Consider the following 13,326-nt stretch of genomic DNA (forward strand, 5'->3'; position numbering starts at 1 on the left):
CCCAGTGCATGAATTCATGCACGGGTGGGGTCCCTTGGGGTGGCCTGCGGAGATCGGGCCCCAGCTCGCACCCTCAGCCTCTCAGCCCCAGCTTGTGTCCCTAGCCTCACAGCCCCGGAGCCCCGCAGCCCCGCCTGGCAACCTGCCTTGGCCTGGCGCAGCCCCCTCACCTGCTCCACCATCCTGCCTGCAGGGTGATTGATCGGAGCCGAACCCTTCGCCTGGCTCCCTCAGTGCTTGGGAGCTGGGCGGCAGCCCTGCCCCCACCGCTGCTGCTGGTCGCCATCTGCAGGGCAATCAGCAAGCTGGGGCTGAGAGGCTGAGGGCACGAGCTGGGGCCCGATCTCCACAGGCCACCCCAAGGGACCCCACCCATGCATGAATTCGTGCACTGGGCCTCTAGTTTAAGTAAAATAACATAATGCAAAGTTTCTAGCATGGTACCTAAACGGGCAGTCGGACATCCTCTCACAATCCAGGACTGCTGGCTCCTAACCACTTGCCTGCCTGATTGCCCCCAGTAACCCTCCCCTGCCCGCCCAATGGCCCCCAACTGCCCTCCCCTGCAGGCCTGGTTGGCCTCAACTGCCCTCCCCTGCTGGCCTGTTGGCCCCAACTGCCCTCCCCTGCCGGCCATCTTGTGACGACATTGGGCAGCCATCTTGTGAGGGCACGAGGGCCACCTAGGCTTTTATTAGTATAGATAGAGTTTAGGACTTGATCTTTGAAGGCTTTTAAATGAGGTAGTGACAAGTTTTATCCTATCCATATTTTAGGAAATTAATACCAAAGTATGGGTTGAAAGGAAGTGAGATCAAACAGGAATTAAGTAACTGTTTTTATTGGTCAAGGTGAGAGATAATGCAATCTTAACTCAGATTAGGAGCAGAGGAAATGGCCATTTTAGAGGTAGAAGTGATATAATTTGATAACCTAGTTGATTTTTGATAACCTAGTTGACTGCCAGGGAGTGCAGACAATTAAAAAGGATTTCAGGTTTCTGAATTGTTACTGTTAACTGGGAAAAGGACTACCAGAGAAGAAATACCCTGCCTGGTAAAAGGAAATAAAACAAAACTAGTTATTTAAAAATAGTAGCTACATATCATAATATACTCTGAAACATGGCCATTATGCTTAGAATGCTTGAAAAGTTATGACTAGTTCCTCTTTAAAAATTTTTAAAAATATATTTTTATTGATTTCAGAGAAGAGGGAGAAGGAGCAAGAGAGGGAAACATGAATGATGACAGAGAATAATTGATCAGCTGCCTCCTGCACACCCCTCTCTGGGGACCAAGCCTGCAACCCAGAGATTTGCCTTGACTGGAAATCAAACCATGGCCTCCTGGTTCATAGATCGACGCTCAACCACTGAGCCACACTGGCTGGGCACTAGCTCCTTTTTTTTTTTTTTTTTTTAATATATTTTATTGATTTTTTACAGAGAGGAAGGGAGAGGGATAGAGAGTTAGAAACATCGATGAGAGAGGAACATCCATCAGCTGCCTCCTGCACGCCCCCTACTGGGGATGTGCCCGCAACCAAGGTACATGCCCTTGACCGGAATCGAACCTGGGACCCTTCAGTCCACAGGCCGATACTCTGTCCACTGAGCCAAACCGGTTAAAGCACTAGCTCCTTTTTTAATATGTGGAATTCTATTCTGTTCATTTAGAAATTGATACAGGGACAGTTATCTAATCCATTGAGTAACTTATGATGATGCTTTAAAATTAAGCATTTTGTAAATTCCACACTTTGTAAATTTGTTTTCTCTCCTTTTCTTCTTTGTGTGCTGCTTTCTAGGTTCCACTAGTTTGTGCCAGGAGTTTCAAATATTCTCAGAAGTTCCTTTTTCATTGTCTTAAATTGAACTTTATTTGGTACCTTTCAACCGAGTTAAAGTCATTCATTTTTCTTCACTATTGAGTCTGGCTTTTGTTTTTTGTCTTTAATAAGATATTTTTTCTAAACTGCATTAGTCACTTTTAAGTACTGTTTTATTAATCTTGCAACCTGATTTCTATTTATTGTGGCTTCCTGAAGCAGTTTTACATACATTGGTAGCTCATCTTAAGTCATATAGTACTGAAAAATTGTATAAATAAATACACTATATATTGGTATATAATTTTTAAGAATACATTCCTTCTAATTATAAAAATAATTGTGAAAAACTTTAAATATAAATTCAGTTATGATACCCTAATATCTTTTGTCTCTGTCAGCAATTTTTAAGCCTGATAAACTTTGTAAATTTTAATAATTATTTAGAGGAGAACAGACATGGCAGATTACTAGAAAGACAGGGGACCTCAAACCAGGAGAGAAGGCGCATACTTGGAGTGGAACACTGACCAGTTCAACTGGAATGTGGTGGAAAAGGAAAAAGTCATAATACATAAGACCAGAGGAGTGGCAGGAGCCAGATCCTGCATAGCTTTGTAAGGTATCCTTAACTCAGTGTGAAGCTGTTGGAGGTCCTCAAGCAGATAAATGACATTTTATGTTTTAAAATGATGCTCACTTTAACCCCTATGTAGAGAATATGTTGAAGTAGGGCAAGAGTAGAAAAAGGAAAACAAGTTAGTAGGCTGTTGTAGTTTTCCAGGGTGGAGGTAATCGTGACTTGAACTACCGTGTGAATGGTGATATTAAGAGCAGTAGATGGATTTGGGATAAGGGCCAACAGAACTTACTGATGGATTGGATGTGCATGTAAAGGAAATAGAGGCATCAAGGATAATTTCAAGGATATCTGGCTTAAGCAACTAGGTGATAGAGATGCCACTTACTGGTTTGGGGAAAACAAAAAGGGGAACAGGTTGGCAAGACAGGCCATTTTGTTTTGGCCAGACTGTTCAGTCTCTTCAGTTTGAAGTATCTGACTGATAACCATTTAGAGATGGTCTGTAGCTAATTGTATATGTAAGTGTGGAATTCCAAGAAGAGGTCAGTGCTGGAAATAGGAATTTGTGAGTTATCTCACTCGGGTTGTGAGCAGAAAAACCCTTTTTGAATGAGGCGATAATGTGAGAAAGTAAGAAGGCATTGACTATAGACAACTCTTAAAATAAGTTTTCTCTTTTTTTTTCTTTTTTATTGTTTAAAGGGAAAAAAATAAAATAAATAAATATACCTCATTATAACTAGTGAAATATTTTGCTTTAAAGCTTACTTTATCTGATCCTAATATAACTACCTCAACTCATTTTTGTTGGCAGTATTTTTTTAGTATATTCTTCTGTTCTTCCCTTTTTATATTTGAGGTTTATCTCTTGTAAATAGCATGTTTTTAAAAAATATAATCCAACCATATTTGTTGGATTTTAATTGGAATAATTAAAACATTTCATTTTCATTGGGAAAAAGATAAAGTAAGTTTTCCTATGAAGGAGAGAAAAGTTGAAGGACATAGCAGGAGAGAGATATGTCAGATTAAGAGGTGGTGTTTGTTGGGTTTTTCTCTTTATTTGTTTTGATAGGTGAAGGAGTAGTAAGAATGCTGATGCAAACGATCTATTAGAAGGGGAGTATTTGCAAAGCCCTAAGCGGAGGAGAGGAAATGAGATCTGGAGCAAGAATTGAGGGTTGACTTTTGATAAAAACAAGGACACTTTATCCACAGCAACAGGAGACAGTCAGAAAGAATGATGAATGAGTAGCTTCATTCATTCACCAAATGTTAACTGAGAACCTACTACTATACTATGCAATGGTGATACTAGTATACCACTAAATAAGATGTGTACCTTTCTGAAATGAGTGGCATGTTGAAGGTTCCTATCCCTTTTTGTTGTTTTCTCAATGAACCCTGAATTAATGTACTCCCCTAAGAGCAAAGGTGAGGGAGGGGATATTTGGAGTATGAGGAGAGAGAAAGGCATATGAATTTGTTTTTTGGAAAGTAGAAAAGCAAGTAGGGAACGTAGTGTGATTTGCAGATGGTGTTAAGTAGCATTTGAGAGTTATGGCCATGAGTTTAAAGTGAGACCAGTAAACTTGCCTTTGTTTTTCTTCAGTACTGAACTGTTGGGATGGGCATGGTATAGGGGGATAAGGGGCTTAAACCAAAGTTAGGATTGAGGCTTGGAGGGGGTCAAGAGTGTTTGCAGGAAGTGATTTTAATGAGAGATCATGGAATCTGAGCTGGGTAGGAAGAGAAGTGAAAATGTGATGGGTGATTGATGGTGAGAAAGTCAATAGACTAATCTAAATTTTCAAACAAGGAAAATGTATTTCCATTATATGTTATGTATCCTCTTTATAGAAAAATTTTAAATATATGAAATTAGAAAATAGAAAGGGGGAAAAGCCAAAACCGGTTTGGCTCAGTGGATAGAGCGTCGGCCTTCGGACTGAAAGGTCCCGGGTTCAATTCCGGTCAAGGGCATGTACCTTGGTTGCGGGCACATCCCCAGTAGGGGGTGTGCAGGAGGCGGCTAATCGATGTTTCTCACCCATCGATGTTTCTCATTCTCTATCCCTCTCCCTTCCTCTCTGTAAAAAAAAATCAATAAAATATATTTTTAAAAAAAAGAAAGGGGGAAAAGACTACAGATTGGGTGATTTAAATAATACAGATTTATTTTCTCACAGTTCTGGAAGCTGGAAGTCCAAGATCAAGGTTTCGGACGTAATTTTCTTTCTGAGTCCTCTCTCCTTGGCTTATAACTGTCTGTCTTCTTCCTGTGTCTTTACATCATCTTTTCTTTGTCCTGGTCTGTGTCCAAATTTTCTCTTATATGGATGCCCGTCATATTAGATTAGGGCCCACCCTAATGACCTAATTTTAAGTTAATTACCTGCTTAAAGACCCTCCAAATGGTCACATTGAGATACAAGGGAGGATTTCAACATGAATTTTGGGGGGACACAAATTAGTTCATAACAGGGGTGTTCTTTGTTTTTAATTTTTTACATAATTGTTATTATTCCATGAATATAATTTTTATCCCATATTTTAACAGATAACATTATAACTTAAACATTTTCCTGTTTTGTTGTTTAGCCTTTGTAAAAGTTTAAGAGCTGCAAAATACGTTGTCAAGTGAATGTATTGCAGTAACTTAATTAGCCTTCTCTTGTGAACATTTAGGTATTCCCTTCCCCCTTTTTTGTTATTTATAAACACTACAGAAGCTTTTAAAATAAAAACCTTTTTTTCTGAATCTTAGATTATTTCCTTAGAATAGAGTCTCAGAAGTACTTTATCAGAAACTATTAATACGTACTCCTCCATTGGAGAAGTATTGAATCTTATATTTTCTTTGCACCTGACTTCTTTTTTTATTTCCCACAGAAATAGACTGGAATGATGTTAGAAAACACAAATATGGTCATCTGTTGGAGTCTGCATCCCAATATCAAGGTAAGAAAAATATTCTGTTTAGCATGGAAGACTTATCTGGCATCTCTTACCATAAAACCTTTGAGTGTACAAAGAATCCACTGGTTAAAACAAAAGCAAATATTGTCATTTATAGAGGTATCTGTCAAAAGCAGTATGCTTTGTTTTGAACTGGAAATCAGGAATTTTAGATTCTAAGTACAGATAATCCCAAATTAGCTTCATAGCTTTAGGCATAGTTAGTTAGCTTCTCTGGACTTCCATAGTTTTTAAGAGGCTTGGGTGGTATACTTCTACAAGTATTACTACTAAACTTAATGTCTTTTAAAATGGGAGAATTGGACTAGACAAACTCTCAATCCCTCGTTTTACCCCCCAATCTTCACTTTTCTATCATTTTGGTATGTTTGTCATGATGACTTATGCTGTGACATTTTTTTCTTTAATAGAAGCTACTGACATCCTGGAGTTAGGTAAGATATTTTTCTTGTGTTTCTGTTACTAAACCAGGGATTAAATTATAACTAGGAAAAGAATTCCATGTGTCTGTCTCAAACTAGTGTATCCTGTGCTCTTCTCTACATAATGAGCCCATGTAATTCATCTCTGCTGCTATGTCAAAACCTCTTTATCAGGAGGCCAAAGACCAAGCTAACAAAAAGGAAGAGGGTGGGATTTAATTATAAGGAGGATGGGAACTGAACCAAACTGGAAGTAGCCTCATAATTTACTAAATCCAGAACTAAACAAACCCCCACCATCCATAAATAAGAATTTGGTAGGATATTCCCCAAAGAAATTAGTTATGAGAGATATTGAACTGAAATGAAACCTAAGGATATTCTAAATTTTTAATTAAATAAAAACTAAAATATCAAATAACAAGAGTCAGGCTAATATTGCATTTGGTTTTCATCCCTGCATAGTGTACTTTAGGAGTAGGATTTGAGAAATATTGATATTGATATTTCTCTATCAGCTTTCAAGGTTCCTATATAAACATCAGTCTTAACTTCTTAGAGTTCTTTAAAATTTTTCTACATGTTACATGTATATTGATAGCCTGATGCCTTTATCAATTTTTGTTCAAGTATTTTTATATATTTTGTTACTGCTGCTTCATTTGTTGAGCTCTGTTATTGTCTATTTGCTTCCTCCACTTTTTCTTTTAGTAACATATTACTTTCACTGCCCACTGATAAAAATAACATAAAGTAGTAGAACATTAAGTAGGAGCCAGAACTTCTGGGTTCTTTGAAAGCCAACTCTGCCTCTTAGAAACTTTGTGACTCTGATCCTTAGTTTTTGGACTTGACAAATGGAGATAATAATCCATTCTGCCTACTTAACAGAGTTGTTAAGAATCCTGTCTAATAAAGAGGGGGATATGCTAATTGACCCTCACGCCGTCGTAAAGATGGCGGCACCCACAGCTAATAAGCAGGGAATATGCTAATTGACTGCCATGCCCTCAAAGATGGCGGTGCCCAAAGCCAATAAGCAGGGAATATGCTAATTGACTGCCATGCCCTCAAAGATGGCGGTGCCCACAGCCACAAGATGACGGCGCCCAGTCCCCTCAGCCCCACCAGGGCAGCAGGCATGCGGCAAGGCCAGGTGGGCCCGGCTGCTCCACACGCCTGCCTCTGGAGTTCCCCAGCCCCCCAGCCGCCCTGGGCACCCCGAGGCTCAGGTAACCAGGGCTGGCCGAGTCTTGTGCTGCCGGCAGTGGCAGCAGTAGAGGTGTGATGGGGCATTGCCTTCCCCTGATCGCCGAGTCACCTCCCACCCCCGAGGGCTCCCAGACTGTGAGGGGGGCAAGCCGGGCTGAGGGACCCCCTCTAGTGCATGAATTTTCATGCACCGGGCCTCTAGTGTTACATAAGCTAAATGGATGTGAAAACATCTTAAATACTTAAATACTTTTCAAAGTTGGAGGATTATTATTTTAATGCTTTTCAGTAACTCTCCCAGGTATAAATTTACTAGTCCAGAAAAGAGAACTTGCTTGCTTCTTTTCATTCACTCAACTTTTATTTAGCTTCTATTAAGTTTCAGGTACTTTGTTAAACAGTGATGATTTAAAAAAATTAATAAAAGATAGCCCTATCCTTAAGCAATTGTGATATAATGTGATGAGCATGAAAATAAAGGTGTGAGTATGATGTTATAGGAGACAGGGATGTGGATGGATTTTTTTTTACCTGGGAAGACAGGTAAAGCCAGAAGTTCTTTTTTTTTTTTTTTTGGTTTGGAGTTTTATTTTTAGATGATAAATTAACAAATATCAAGCTATTGATCTAAAAGCCTTATGAACAATGTTTTTAAGAATGAACTACTATGTATCTCAAAATTTAGCTTTGGTCATTTTAGAATAACTGGGTTTTATTAATGCTGGGTGTGCCACAACTTATTAACCATTTGAAAGTGCCAAGAATACATAGGGTTGAGGATATGACTTTGAAAAGAACTTGCTCTATCAGATATTTAAATTGATTATGAAATTATATGAAACAAAGTATTCCAGGTGCTGGAATAGACTGACTGATGAGAGGAACAGAATATAGAGTCCAGAAATAGATCCAAGTATATATAAGAAATTAACATATGATCAATGTAACATTGTAAATCAGTGGACAAAATGATTTATTCAATAAATGATGTTGAAGCACACTTATTGAATAAAGATGAAAAGGAAAGCTCCATTTTTGCCTCATTTGTCTCACAGAGTAAATTCCAAATAGATAAAACATTTAAATGTAAAAAAAAAAAAAGAAACCTGAGAAATCCTAGAAGAAAACATGGGTTAATATTTTATTATATTGAAGTAAGGAAAGTATGATATGAAAACCAGAAGCCATTAAAAAAAAAAGGTTGAGGAATATAAGGGCAAATCCTATCAGATTGAGACAAATGCAGCAGCAGTGGCAAGAGCCTCTCCCGCCTCCGTGGCAGTGCTAAGGATGTCCGACTAATGGCTTAGGCCCACTCCCTGAGTCAGACATCCCCCAAGGGCTCCCAGGCTACCAGAGGGATGTCAAACTGCCAGCTTAGGCCTGATCCCCCAGGGAGCGGGCCTAAGCTGGCAGGTAGACATCCCCCAAGGGGTTCTGGACTGCGAGAGGTCACAGGCCGGGCTGAGGGACAACGCCCCTCCCCCAAATGCACGAATGTTCATGCACCAGGCCTCTACTTGTATTATAATATAATATATGCCTACTGTTTGTCCATTAATATCACTTTTAGGAATTTACCTTGAGGAGTTAATCTTAAAAATGGTAAAAGATGTGTGCACAAAGACAGATCCTCATCAAAAATTAGAAAACACTTAAATGATCATCAGTAGTATTTAACAAATTACTACTGTTAAATTATGTACATATAAACAATGGAACACTTCAGACAGTAATCTTGGGAGTAGAATTTCTGGCCTAAAGACTATGAGTTAGAAGAAGGCAGACTTTGGCTGACTATAAAAGTTAAAGTCTGTTGTCTGTGTCCATCTGTAATACTATCAACAATAAAGATAAATTTTTCAAAAGTTAAAGTCTATCCATTTGTACCATTAAACAATCTATACTAATAAAAGGGTAATATGCTAATTAGACTGGATGTCTTCCGGACGTCCTTCCAGACAAAGCCATGGTGGCAGGGGCCGAGGCGGAGGTGGTTAGAAGCTATTAGGCCGGCGGGAGAGCAGTCAGGGGTGATCAGGCCGGCAGTGGAGAGCGGTCAGGGTGATCAGGCTGGCAGGGGAGAGTGGTCAGGGGTGATCAGGCTGGCAGAGGAGAGTGGTTAGGGGGCGATCAGGCAGGCAGGCAGAATGGTTAAGGGCAGGCAGGGGGCGATCAGGCAGGCAGGCAGAATGGTTAAGGGCAGGCAGGTGAGCGGTTAGGAACCAGTGGTCCCAGATTGTGGGATCGGGCCTAAACTCAGTCAGACCCCAAGGGTTCCCAGATTGGAGAGGGTGCAGGATGGGCTGAGGGAAACCGCCCCCATGCACGAATTTCATGCACCGGGCCTCTAGTAGCAAATAATGTTTCTCATCATTGTAGTATTAAAGTAGAGGCTGGAGGAACCTTTTAGGTCTTAATTTTTCTATCACTTCATCAAGATTCCTTTCTTGACCATCCTATCTAAATTGCCAACACATTCTTGGCACTCTCTTTTCCTCTTACTTTGCTTTATTATTTCTTTATTTGAAAAGGTCCAGGAATTATGTAATTATTATCTAGGTTCTGTGTTACCCTCAGTACCAGCTGATATATTGTGCCACACCAGCACAGCCAAGGGTTCGGCGAGCCTGAGGGAGGGCTGGTGAAGGATGAAGAAAAGACAGACAGAGAATAAGCTGAGTCTAGGTGGATCTTCTGTGCCTTGCTGAGGCCACAGAACAGATCCAGACTGCAAAGCTGATGCTTTATTTATAGTCAGGGGCAAACAAGGTAATTTACAATGTTCTTGTAAGTTTCACTTGTTTTGGCAGCACTTGCTGCACCTCCCACAGCCCATTAGCTACCCAGGAAAGATCTAGGAAGCAGTCACAAGATCAAGCTTAATTATGCTTAGAGGGCTGTGCCCTCCAAGCTGGGACTTGTTTGCAACTTTGCCATAGGTCAGTCCGAGGCTTAACCCTATAACCGCTTCCTACAATATATATTATTTGTTTATTTATTGCCTCTCTTCCTCTTTAGAATGTAAGCTTCTTATGAGCAGAGACTTTGGCTGTTTTGTTCTTTGCTATGTATCTATCACCAGTCCCCAGAACCAGGCTTGGCATATAGTAGGTGCTCAATAAATATTTGTTGAATGAATTACTATTAGAGAAAGGGATTCACAAATTCAACTAAGTGGATCTCTTGTACTTTACATTTTGGGGGTATTATTTCCTAATAATAGATGTAACTATCATGTTGTGTGTGTATAGTTTATAAAACATTTTCATTAGAATTATTCAGTAATATAAATTAGATGGCCGTTTTTTTTTTCCCATCTGTAAGGTCTCAGCTCAAATGTTTCCTCTGTAGAGCATCTGTCCATAACTTCACCATCTAAGATAATTCCTAGTCTCTATCTGTCCATCACATTATTTTATTTCCTTCAAGTTCTTATCACTTATGACCTTATTTGTTTATGTATTCATTGTGTCTCATCATGTACCATAATGTAAATTCCATGAGGACAGGTGCCTCCTGTTTTATCCCAGCACTTAGAATTCAACACATAGAGGATACTCAAACATCAGTTGAATGAATAATTGAAACAATTATATTTAACATTAGTTAATAATCTTCACAATAATTCTTTTTATATTTAATCCTCACCTGAGGATATTTTTTCCATTGATCCTTAGAGCAGAGGGGGGTGAGGGAGAAGGGAAAAGAGAGAAGAAAAAGAGAGAGAGAGAGAAGGAGAGAGAAAGAAACATTGATGTGAGAGAGACACATTGATTGGTTGCCTCCCGCATGTGCAGGGGATTGAACCTGCAACCCAGGTATGTGCCCTTGACCAGGAATCAAACCTGCAACTCTTTGGTGCTCAAGCCAACACTCTAACTGCTGAGCCACACCAGCCAGGGCTTCACAATAATTCTTGACCCCAAGTATGGATTATATTTCCCTGTTTTGCATTCACAAGGCAAACTGTACTACTTCATTAGCTTAAATTTATTGTAATTATATCAGATTATTTGTGTTATTATTTATTTATTATGTCTGCTTATCTCTAACTGCAAGCTCCGTGAACTTAGGAACCATGTCTATCTTGTTCCCTTAACAATGAATACAGTGCTTTTGCACTTGGAAGTTAAATATTTGTTGAATGAATAAATATATGTACAATCTTGTGAGATAGGTATTATCTCTATCTTTAGATGAACATACTGATGCTTGGAAAAATTAAGTAATTTGTCCAAGATAATTATTTGTAGAAACAAGACTTTAGCTGACATCTTCTGACTCTCAATATCACATTTTTTCAACTATACTCATAGTTTATAGACACAGATGTTGACCATAATAATCTAATGAGCTTTTGAAAGTACAGATTCTCACACCTCTCGGAGACTATTGAAGATGGGGATCCTCTGAAAATGGGGCCCAGAACTCTCTTTAAAGAAATGAGAAAAATTATTCAGGAGACTCTGATGATAAGCAACATTTAGGAATCAATGATGTATCTTGTGCCGAGCCAGCTCAGCCAGGTTCGGTGAGCCTGAGAGGGGGTGGTGAAGGATTGAGAAAAGACAGACAAGAGAATGAAAGCTGAGTCTGGATAGGACACTGTCCTCTCTGATGGAGAGAGGCAGTGCCATGGCCTGTAAGCTGTCTCTTTATTTTATAGCCAGATTCCACGAGGCAAAGTAAGGGCGTGGTTACAACGTTCTCGTGGGTTTCGAATCTACTCAATTACATGCACCTGAACGCTATCAAGCCCACATCACTCAGACACGTGGGGACACGTGGGGCCACGTGTTCGGACCATAGGTTCAAGCTTACAACTATAGCCTCTGGCTATAATTGTGCTGGGAGGGCTCTGCCCTCCAAGCTGGGACTTGCACGTGGCAATGAGAGGACTGTGCCCTCTCATTAGTCCGAGGCTTGAACCTGTCCAAACACTGTAGCCGCTCTCCACATACCCCCCCCCCTTTTTTTGTTTTTAAACACTTCTATTTACATCATCAAAAGCTCTAGGCAAATTACATAGCATAACCAAAACATCAAGAACAAACTTCTGGCTATTAACAGAACAACCAATACAGTAATATTAATGTAATACAGCAACAAGAGAGAACAAAACTCTGGCTATTAATAAAACAATAAAACAATGCCAATGCAACACAGCAATGAGAGAAAAACCAAACTTCAGACATGTTAACATTTTCAGGATATCTCAGAGTCCTTAGATTTAGCTGTGCCAAGACTTTACAGAAGACTGGCAGCTCACCAACGCTAGCATTGCCATAAACATGGTTGAAGGAGTAGCTTCCACTCCTTGCTTTTCTACCATCTGCTTGGCCTCAGTCATCTTCTTCAGCTGACTCCATGTTGATACCTCAGTCCCTTGCGTAGTAAGATGCCGCGATGCGAAGATGTCATCAATGCAAGGCTGGTCCCCTGGATCAGGCTGCTTGGACAGTTGGCTTTGGGACTGAGCCGGCTGGAAAGGCTGCAGTAGGGTCGATAATACAGTCCCCTCTACCTGTTGGGGCTGGGGCTGGGCCCGCTTAAAGTTTGCCTTTCGAATGGGCAATGGATCACCATCAACATCAGTCTTGGAGCGGCATTCCTTTACCCAATGCTTTCCTTTCCTGCATCTTGGACACAGTCCAGGTTGCTTGCTCCCACTTCCTGTGGCCTTTTGATTTCCATTTTTTGCTTTACAATCCTTAACAAAATGCCCTGGCCTGGCTTTGCTTTACAGTTCACAACGATATATCTCTTATTTTCTACTATTTTCTACCGCTTATTTTCTACTTTCTCTTATTCTCCTTAAGTGACAATTATGCTTTACAGATCTGTTTTTAATTTAAAAAATGCTTCAGTAAGCATTGTTTTAGGGATCCTCTTCTTTTTCTGTTTTTCTACCTTATTTCTTATCTATTTTCTACTGCTTCACTAAGCATTGTCCCATGTTTTACACCCAGTAATAACCGAACCTCGCTCCCTACCCTACCTTCACTTTCTGCACGCGTGCCTTAAGGGAGCCTTCCTTCTTTCACCCCACAATTACAATTCCCCCATACTCAGGCTGTGTTTGGGCGCCACATGTGCCATGCCAGCATGGCCAAGGGTGAACCTGAGTGGGGGCGGTGAAGGATTTAGAAAAGACAGACTAGAGAAGAAAGCTGGGTCTGGGTGGGACACTGCCCTCTCTGATGGAGAGCTAGCGACAGCGCCATGGCCTGTAAGCTGTCTCTATTTTATAGCCAGATTCCACGAGGCAAAGTAAGGGCGTGGTTACAACGTTCTTGT

At 40.3% G+C, this 13,326-nt stretch overlaps 1 protein-coding gene across 8 annotated transcripts in view; it reads left to right on the forward strand.

Annotated features, from left to right (window-relative positions):
* The window catches only part of SCMH1 (Scm polycomb group protein homolog 1), a 140,814-nt gene that overhangs the window by 42,103 nt on the left and 85,385 nt on the right, over positions 1 to 13,326 (forward strand). For 5 of the 8 annotated variants that reach the window (XM_028160267.2, XM_028160264.2, XM_054720460.1 and 2 more), the window contains 2 exons: positions 5,306 to 5,374; positions 5,803 to 5,826. In XM_028160267.2, coding sequence (XP_028016068.2) covers positions 5,306 to 5,374; positions 5,803 to 5,826 — 93 coding nt within the window. Of the gene's footprint in view, positions 1 to 5,305; positions 5,375 to 5,802; positions 5,827 to 13,326 lie in introns of those variants that run through there. The other 3 variants (XM_028160266.2, XM_054720457.1, XM_054720458.1) reach the window with 2 other exon arrangements.

The sequence above is a fragment of the Eptesicus fuscus genome, chromosome 9 (assembly GCF_027574615.1).
Source record: "Eptesicus fuscus isolate TK198812 chromosome 9, DD_ASM_mEF_20220401, whole genome shotgun sequence".
NCBI classification, from domain to species: Eukaryota; Metazoa; Chordata; class Mammalia; order Chiroptera; family Vespertilionidae; genus Eptesicus; species Eptesicus fuscus.